The sequence below is a fragment of the Poecilia formosa genome, unplaced genomic scaffold (assembly GCF_000485575.1).
Source record: "Poecilia formosa unplaced genomic scaffold, Poecilia_formosa-5.1.2 Scaffold131, whole genome shotgun sequence".
Lineage (NCBI taxonomy): Eukaryota > Metazoa > Chordata > Actinopteri > Cyprinodontiformes > Poeciliidae > Poecilia > Poecilia formosa.
In genome coordinates, this window is record NW_006800070.1 from 1,596,669 (window position 1) to 1,606,212 (window position 9,544).

The following is a 9,544-nucleotide window of genomic DNA, read 5'->3' on the forward strand; positions in this document are numbered from 1 at the left end:
TTTCCAGATAGAAACAAACGGTGAAGTTGGTTTCTAGTCTGACTTCAGCTCCGTCCTTCAGCATCAGCTGGTTCCTCTTGGACGTTTCTGGGTTCCTCAGCAGGTCATCAACCAGAGGTCCAGGTTCTGTTACCAGACAAAAACAACATTCTATCAATAACGGGACATTGTAGTAACATGTACTACTTATGCTTCAACAATGCCGCCGTGTGTGTTAACTCAGGCTTCGCTTCTTGTCTGCAGTCTGTTTCCCACGTGTGAAACCTTTAAGTTACAAATTCAAAAGCTTTGCTGCTTAAATGTCTCAAAAGCTCTCGAGAAATACCTTTGCTAAAATGTTTTCCGCCCTTTAAGCTACTTTTTTTCCCCCATTTTGATGCATCATAGCAACAATCATCAGAATATTTTGTATTCTTTGTGACAAACACAGCGTGCACAGGACTTTAAAAAAGATGTTTTGTTTTTATTTTTAAAAACTTTGGCTCACATCAGCTCCACTGTCCACCGTATGCAACTTGATCTGACAAAACCTACAAGGCAGGCGAGAACCAGAGACTGATTTAATCTGAGACTGGTAAGGGCAGCAGTCGAGAAGCCAACGGTAACACGGGAAGAAGAGGAATTTGTTGGTGTGAGGACTATTTGTTGACCCGAATCTGGTCTTCATGGACCGACGGCAAACAGAACATGCAAAAAGCTGCGTGGGATTGAAATGGACACTTCCAGATCACAATTAAGCCGTAATGTAATAAGTGGAACAAGGTGGCGGGAGCAGGGCTGATGGACCTGATGGGATGATTTTCCTTCCATCTGACTGTGTTGCTCTTTTACGTTAGATGAAATGGTAAAACATCTTTTCTCTTCCGTTTCTCAGCGTGTACGAACTGCAGTTCTGTTCTCTGTATGTAAAACATTAAAGGGGCGCATTCTGCAAAATAGATAGATTGATAGATAGAAGTACTTTATTCATCCCAACCGGGAAATTACTGTGCAGTTGCAGCATACACATACACACAGATCAATTACAATATGAAAAATAAAAAATAAGATAAATGCATAAAATATAATATGTAAGATGTAAGATTTTGTACAGTATGAACAGTGAAAATTAATAATCTGTACAGTCTGTACAATAGTGCTTTGTAAACAATCTGTACAATATCGATTAATGAGCAGATATGTACAAAGGTAACTTAACGTTTGTTATATAAAGTGATAGCCTGTGGCAGGAAAGATTTCCTGTATCTGTCCCTGCGACAACGGAGCTGAAGCAGTCTGTGTGAGAAAGTGCTCCGCTGTCTGTCAACTGTGTGATGGAGAGGGTGCAGCTTGTTGGCCATAGTAGACAACAGCTTCTTCAACGTTCTCCTCTCCACCAGATTTTCCAGGGTCTCCAATTGCAGACCCATTGCAGAGCCAGCTTTCCTGATGACCCCATTCAGTCTTTTAGAGTCGCTGGCTCTGATGCTGCTACCCCAACACACAACAGCAAAGAAAATGGCACCAGCAACAATGCTGTTGTACAACATCTCCAACATCTTGCTGCACACATTAAAGGATCTAAGCTTCCTTAGGAAATAGAGTCTGCTCATCCCCTTCTTGTACACAGCATCAGTATTGGATGACCAGTCTAGTCTGTTGCCAATCACCACTCCCAAATATTTATAGTCCTCCACCTCCTCCACCACCTCCCCCTGGAAAAATTCACATTTTGCAAAATTTTGTACTTCCATTTGAGTTTTCAGCGCTTCTAAAACAAAACAGTTCAAGCATTAAAGAAAAACAAAACAAAACAAAGCAAAAAAAAACACTCAGACATTTTTTGGCAATAAGTTCATGTTTCTTGGTGTCTGTAAAATGAGCCGTTTCAAAAACCTTCTGGAATGAAAGGTCACAAATCAGCAGGAACTGCCCCTCACACAGCAACCCAAGTTGAGCACCAATATGTTGCTGTACAATGGCTGCTGGAAAAGACAAGGGTTTTGTTGTGGACTTACTATTGTGAAACTACTTGCTGCCATCTTGTTGGCTGCGCAGGAGGCTCTGCGTCTGCTTTTCAAAGATGTACAGTTGTGTAATCGCGCAGTCATTTTCACGTGCGAGTGTAAAAATTGAGTTGGGGGGCGTGGCTACAAAGTGGATTTAAAGTGACAAGAGACCCTAAAACAGCTCGTTCTGAAAGGCAGAACTGAGTAGACTGAAACCTCATCATTGAAGAATGATTCTGTGAAAAACATTTATAAAATGTACATATTTTGTGTAGCCCATAGACCTACTCCCTACTCTATCCTAAAACTGCCATGCTGACTGAATGGCGCTCCTACTGAATCGGCTCGTAACTTTCATACTGCTGAACTGCGATGTAATGGTTTTCGCACAAATTCATGATCTGACAGATCGAATACATCAAAATTGGGCGAAACTGCAGACAGACAGAATTCAGCTGCGATGGCTGAACAGAGCGTATCCTCTTTAGGAACCGCTTGCTGCGAACTCGGAGCGCAGACCAGAGCACGTCTGAAGACTCGCTGGAAATCGCTTGTGTATGAATTCCCCGTCGTGCGCCAACTCATTCGTGACATCTGTGGTTTGGCATCATTTCGATCTAAACCGTCTGATATCTCTTTTACATGTTCAGAGAAAATCCGTCTCCCAGCAACAATTTCAGATGTTTTTCCAAAACACAGCGTCTTGTGTTTGTTTGGAGCTCGGGCACCGAAGCAGGGGGACCGTCTGACAGCCAGAGCAGAGGCAGAACCTTCACATGCGCTCCTATAGCACATCGTTTCTTTCTTCTTCTTCTTCTTCTTTTTTTTTTTGCAAGTGTCTTCAGATTATCTGATAAGATAAGAATGTTACCCTTTTCTTTTTTTTCTTCTTCTGCCTTTCATCTCTTTGACATCTTATTTTCCATCACCTTCTTCCCTCAGTACCTGCCCTTTATAAGATCTACTGTCAGATCCAACCAGCGCTGCCGCATGCAAATTCATACAGAGGTTTTCAAATGCAACATTTTCCCACGGGAAAACTCCCCCGCCCCAAAAAACCTTGTTGTTTTAATTGCTCATTATGAAACAAGGACTTGAGATTGTTTCAACATTGCTTCCAAGCAAGATGTGACAGATTAATGTCTGAATCCTTGTGAAGAAACAAAAACACAACTCTTTGGGGGAATGCTGATGTGCTGCTACCATCGTTTGCGTCTGCCTGTCAAGGTTTTTCACTCTTCCAAAATCTTTTAGATTTGAAATATCTGGTGACTGCTTGGAGGGTTTAAACTTTTTGTTCTGGCAGAGGGAACGCTGTCCTCCTATCGATAGATCACAAGTACAGAGAGAGGGAAAGTAGAGATTCCTACCAGTCAGTTTGGCTCATCAAAGTTGAACCTGTCCTCATCAAACCAAAAGATAAATTAGCCTTAAGGTTGATCTCTCTTACTTTCCTTTAAATCCCTTTTTTCTTTTTGTAGTGGCCAAAACAAAGAAAAGCAGCGGCTGACAAGTGTTGAAGGAATGCGGGACAAGTCGAGGCAGTAGTCTCGGGAGTCGAGACCGTGGAGACGCCGGAAAGCAGAGCGTCGCTGTGCTAACCTTGTTGCTTTCTCTGTGGAAAACAGTGGCTGATCGGAGAGAGAGACAACCACTGTGGGTCCGTCTGCCTGCGGACGCTCGGGAAGCCGGTGTGCGGTTCGGACGGGCGGACCTACGAGACAAACTGTGAGCTGCAGAGGGCCCGATGCAGGGACAAAACGCTGACGATGGCGCATCGGGGACGGTGTCGAGGTGAGGACAGCAAAAAACAAAAAAAAACAACAAATAAATATATTAAAAAAACAAAAAAAAGCCACGCCGGCTGGGTTGCATCGACACAAGAACACCTTTCTGTTCCAGGGTTTTGTGTTTTAGGACATTATAAAAAGTCTTTTACGAGATTGAAATCTGAGCGCGAATCTACAAGGACGCCGCATTCAATGCTGTCATTAAGCGGAGGTAAAAACCAAAACGGAAAAACAAAGTAAACACCATCTGTCAATAGTCTGCAGATCCAACATTAGCCAAATTAGCTGGAGTAAATTTTACTCTGTTTGGCTTTATTAGTCTCTCGCGTCACTGGTGAAGGATTTTCTTCCAGTCTTTATTGCAACATTGCATTTTCTTCCAGTCTTTATTGCAACATTGCTTTGGTTCATTGAGGTTTTGCACAGCTAAATGGACTTCATGTTTTATCGCGATATTTTGCTGCAATATTGTGGTTACGATAAAAGTGACGAAAAGAACCGTTTAATATTTCCTTTTTCAGGCAATTGTACGACTGTGTGTCACACTAATTATAGACCCACAAACACAAATAATGCGCTTGGAAAAACATTCCCATTTGTAAAATGCTTCTTTAGGACACATTTTCAAATTTATTCGTATTTGTTTATGCTTTTATTGAACAAACAGTAGAGAAAATGGTAAAACTATCAATCCTGACAATAAAGAGAGTTAAAGGTTTTAAACGGCACTGATTGGTAATTATTGTGACAGTAATGGATCAAATTTCTTATCTTGATAAGAAATGTATCACGATAAGTGATAAACGATACGATAAATGCTCACCCCGGTGCACAGCCATCTTGAAGTTATTCCATAACTTTTAAATCAGTTTTTCCCCCTTTATTATTGTTTTTGTTTAATGAATAAAAACAGTACATAATCTGTTTTACGCTTTCGGACAATCGAGGTTCAACAAAATAATTTAAAAACTGATAATGATCAAATTATTGTCATTACTTCTCTAATTTGCCGCAAAACGCACATTGTAGCCTTTAATTTAAAACTCGATTTTGGTGAAGATGTAAAGATGACTCCACAATGCAAACATGTTTATCGTAATCTGCAGAAATAATTAATTAATGCTAATGTGCTATTTTTTTTAATTATTGTGGTTTTCAAACATTTTGCATGCGAATAAAGCTCTTTTCAGTTTAAACAAATGTATTTATTAATAGAGCATTCATTTGTCAAACAGTGTATCTACATATTTTTCTAAAAAAAAAATACCAGATTTACCTTCAGTTAGTATATTCATGGTGTCTTTTTTGCTTCAGACACAAAAACTGCCTGTTTTGCACTGATCACAAACCATTGCATTGCATGTAAAGGATTCTTTTGTCTTTCAGTGAAGTTTACGCTGCCGGTGGCTCCAGCAACAACGGCCACATCTGATGGGAGAGAGCCAGAACCGAAAGGTAGGAACTGAGGAGACACTTCAGTCTTTAGAAGCTGTGAAATTCACCCCATATAGGGAATCGGTTCATTTGGAGGACTGCAAATAAATGTTTTAATGAGTCAAAGGTCATAATACAGTTATAGTCAAAACGCCTCAATCATCCAAGGGCTCAAAAAGTAACACGATGAGTTAAAATCAAATAAAAACAGGAAGAATATATCCCGAAAGCAGAATTCTTTGGTGAACAGATTTGGATGTAGATGTAACGAAAATTCTTCTTGCAGCTTTAATGTGATCTATATGCATTCACTTTTCTTGCATGTATGTTTGAGAAATCCTTTAATCTCCACGGCAACCATTCAGCTGTGCATAACACCTGGGTTAACCGAGCACCATCTTCAAGATGCAGCTTCCACGCTTTCTCCTCACAGACCAGCTCTCCTCTGTGACTCCCCAACTCCTTCAGACTAGCCAGCAGCAAATTAGCAAACACCTGGTGGAGCTGCGCATCAGCTGAGCTCTTTATGCGAGCTACTTTTCAGTGTAGCGCTGGTAAAAATGTTGCTAAAGGGTTAATACAGGAGGGATGTAATGACTTCCTGAAGGCAAAGTTTCAGAAAGAGCAGCGGTTTTTAAAGAGACAGAAGCCCAATTTCAAGATGTTAAATTACAAAATCAAACTTCTTTTAAGTCATATTTGATATATGTAGCATTTTTATAACCACTGAAGGCAACAGTTATTTTATTGTGCTATAGAATGGAACTATGTGGCTGGAAAATGCAGCCACATAGTTCGGCCCTTAACACGTCCAATCTATCACCTGGTGGTCTCCCCATGTTGCTTTGCCATGGAAACGCGGATAAGGTGAAAAGACAGAATCACATCTTGGGGGCCAAGTTGCATTGAATGCGGACTGCCTATTGAAAGTCACCTGTATCCCCTTTCACAGCATGGTTTTGTAATTAACACGCAACCAGGAATCCCTCATTAAAGATCACTTTGTCCTCTTATCGTCTTCACAGTGACGAAGAGCGTCTGACCTTCAGGGTCATGCAGCTGCGATTATAGAAGCAAATGAGCATCGCTTCCAGCTCAGCTTCCAACTCGCCCGTTTCCGTGTGTTGGCCTTTCAGCGAACACGCTCATGGACCGGCTAAGCGTGACATCAGCGCTAGCTTAAAACGCTCTTCTTGGTCTCCTGTCTTCATTTTCCCTTCGACGATATAAACTGCAAATGTGGAAAGCAATAAAACGCATTTATTTTGAAGATCACAAAGTTGCAGCTTTGAGCCGTAAAACCTTAAGGGGAAAGTGGAAACTAGGGTTTAGGGGAGAAGATGTTTTTGATTTCCCAGCTCTCTGTGGGCGTGTAAGTTTTTACAGACCATGATCACAGGCTGCCCTCGACTCTGGATGCGGCTCTGGAGTCAAGGTGTGAACCTGGCATTGGCTCCCTCGTTTCAAAGCCTGTTTACACGTCAGGAGAACAGCAGCCCGATTCCTGCCTCCTCTGTTTCAGATGGGTGAACTTGATGGATTGCATTGATACATGGGTAGCTGCTGGATACGGATGAATTCGTGGATGCATGGATGGATGATATTGATGGTCTCATTGATGGCTTTGAATATTACAGCTGGAACAGCCCTCCATATTTGGCTACTCACTTTGACTTTCTGCCCCTCCGTTTTGTAATGCTTGGGTTTATTTCACAATAAAAGTCCTGCGGTGCATAAAGAAAAAGCTGGGAGAAGCTTAAATTGCCTTTGCACAAGTTTTTTTTTCTCCTTTGTTTTAAAACAATAAAACAGACTGTCTTCAATAAGCAAGGGTGAGCCATAGCGATATGGACTTAAAGTTTTATCACAATATTTTACAGTGCTATTGTGATAACAATAAAAATGACAATGAGAACGATTTATTACTTCTTTTTCAGGTAAGTGTATGACCTGTGTGTTACGCTAATTATACCATTCCCATTTATAATACATTTCTTTGTATCACTAAATTGCACACGGTAACTGTATTTTTCAATTTATTGGCAATTTTTATGTTTCTGCTGAACAAACAGTGAAGAAAATAGGAAAAACCATCAATCCTGACGATAAGGAGAGTTTTGGAAGGTTTTAAACAGATTTAGTTGGAATTTATCATGACAACGATAAACGCACAGCCCTAAAGAGATCACAACTCCAATTCAGTCAAATATGAGAATAATAAGTAGAAACAACCAACAGAGAGATATAGCTATAAGTGGGACTTATGACGCAAAATTCTAATTTTGCATGTTTTTCTACTTCTAAAAACCCAGGATTTCCAGGGATTAGAGATTTTTAGTCTCAATGGGAATTTTGCAGGTGAAATAAAGAATAAATTACTACTACTACTATTATTATTATAATAGTTATACTATTATAAATAAATTATAAAAGCAATAACGAAAAACTTCAAGCTCATAAAATAAAACACTACCCAGCTGTCTTTTGGCACTCAGTTCACATTTTTTGGTGTCTGGGAAATGAAACCGTATCAAAAACCTCCAGAATGTAACGTCACAAATCACCAGGGAAAGCCCCGTCGCCTAGCAACCCCAGCAGCGCGGCGCCAGTCACCTAGCAACCCCAGTTGAGCTCCAACATGTTTTAGTTACCACGTTTTACTGTTGCACAATTACTGCTGGAAAAGTGTTTTGTTGCTACATTCTTGTTGGTTGCATAGGAGGTTCCACTTCTGCTTTTCAAAGATGAAAGGTGATACGATCTTGCATCCGTATATGCAGCCATTTTCACATTTGAGTGAACCCATTGAGTGGTGTGGCTACAGCAGCTTCTTTTGATGTAAAGTGAGAAGAGGGCCTAAAACAGCTCATTCTGAAAGCTCAAAATATGCGGAGCTCACTAAAAATCTCATCATCTAAGAAGGATTTAGTGCAAACAATATAATGAAGATGTTTATTACAGCCAGTAGCACCTATACCAACAAGTTCAAGGAAGCATAAGAGGTCAGAGAGTGGCTATGTTCACATAAGACCAAAATAAGAAAAAATAACCACTTTTTTCAACAATAATTTATTACTTTTTGGTGACTGGAAAAACCTTCTGAATGTAATGTCACCAAATAAATATAAAAACTAAATTCATAGTCCATTTTTCTACATTTTACATTTGACATCAAAGTCCTGTTTTAGTTCCATCCTTCTTTTCCAGACTGTCTTCTCCGGGATTGCTTTTTATGAACTTTCACTCATCTGCTGAAGTGGAGGGTTCAGGCCACTCTGTTCTGCACCCTGCTGAGACTATATTTACAAGAACAGCCAAGCATGAAGTTCAACCCCACAGGTGAACGCTGTAAAAGACAAAAAGGAAAAAAAACAAACAAAACCCACACACATCTTGATGGGATTTTCAACCTTTGAATGTGAAACCTCCTCTGTTCTTTTTTTCCCACAATCTCAGAAATATTGCTTCAGAGTAAAACTACAGAGCGCTCGGTGCTTCGCCTTGTTACGTCACATTGCGGATGAGTCAGAACCGAATCAATAAGTCTGTTCCAATTCCTCGAAATATTCTTCAATTGACTGTACATTTCACCCCCCACCCCGTCTTTCAGTGTTTAAAGCGCAGTGAGCAGCCTGCAGGTGCAACAGGGGTCTTATCGTTATTGTTTTTTTATTTTTTTTTGGTTTTCCACAGACGGAGGTCAGTCAAAGTGCAACGTCGAGAGGAACCAGGCGCTGGAACAGGCGCGGAGACCTCAGGAGTCCACGTTCGTCCCAGAATGCAACGAGGATGGAACGTTCGCCCAGGTGTGTGCTTTACCCCTGACCTTCCTTTTTCTTTTCCACTAGCGTACTCAAATAAACGCAGCTGTAATAACAGATATGTTTGCATCTGTATGTGTTTGTCAGGTCCAGTGCCACACTTTGACAGGTTACTGCTGGTGCGTCACTGCCGACGGCAAGCCAGTGAGCGGCTCCTCTGTGCACAACAGGAAGCCTGTGTGTTCAGGTACTTTGACTGGGCAGGGCGGTCTTCGTCAGCCAGTGTGTGAAGGAAATCTACTCGGCTTTTGCCGACTCATCCTGGTGTCCTTGGTGTCTCCTTCCTGTCAGCTGATTCTGTATCTTGTCTGATTTAATCATAAAAAACAGCAGATTATTTGGACACGTAAAAGATTTGGCAGCTTTAGTGTCGCTAATACATTTGGGACATTTGGCACGATATGGAATTATGTCTCCAAAGTTGGTGTCCCATGTTTTAGGTGGCAGCACAAAAATGTGCCACCGCTTTTTTGTGGTGGTAGTAATAATCTTGAGGTTGAATCGAATCCCC

The 9,544-nt window shown here is 41.0% G+C and overlaps 1 protein-coding gene across 15 annotated transcripts in view; it reads left to right on the plus strand.

Moving 5' to 3' along the window:
* smoc1 (SPARC related modular calcium binding 1) overlaps window positions 1-9,544 on the plus strand; it is a 67,814-nt gene that overhangs the window by 22,948 nt on the left and 35,322 nt on the right. For all 15 annotated transcript variants that reach the window (XM_016676269.1, XM_016676267.1, XM_007561916.2 and 12 more), the window contains exons 2-5: window positions 3,617-3,782; window positions 5,165-5,233; window positions 8,906-9,018; window positions 9,121-9,220. In XM_016676269.1, the coding sequence (XP_016531755.1) occupies window positions 3,617-3,782; window positions 5,165-5,233; window positions 8,906-9,018; window positions 9,121-9,220 (448 nt within the window). The remainder of the gene's footprint in view (window positions 1-3,616; window positions 3,783-5,164; window positions 5,234-8,905; window positions 9,019-9,120; window positions 9,221-9,544) is intronic.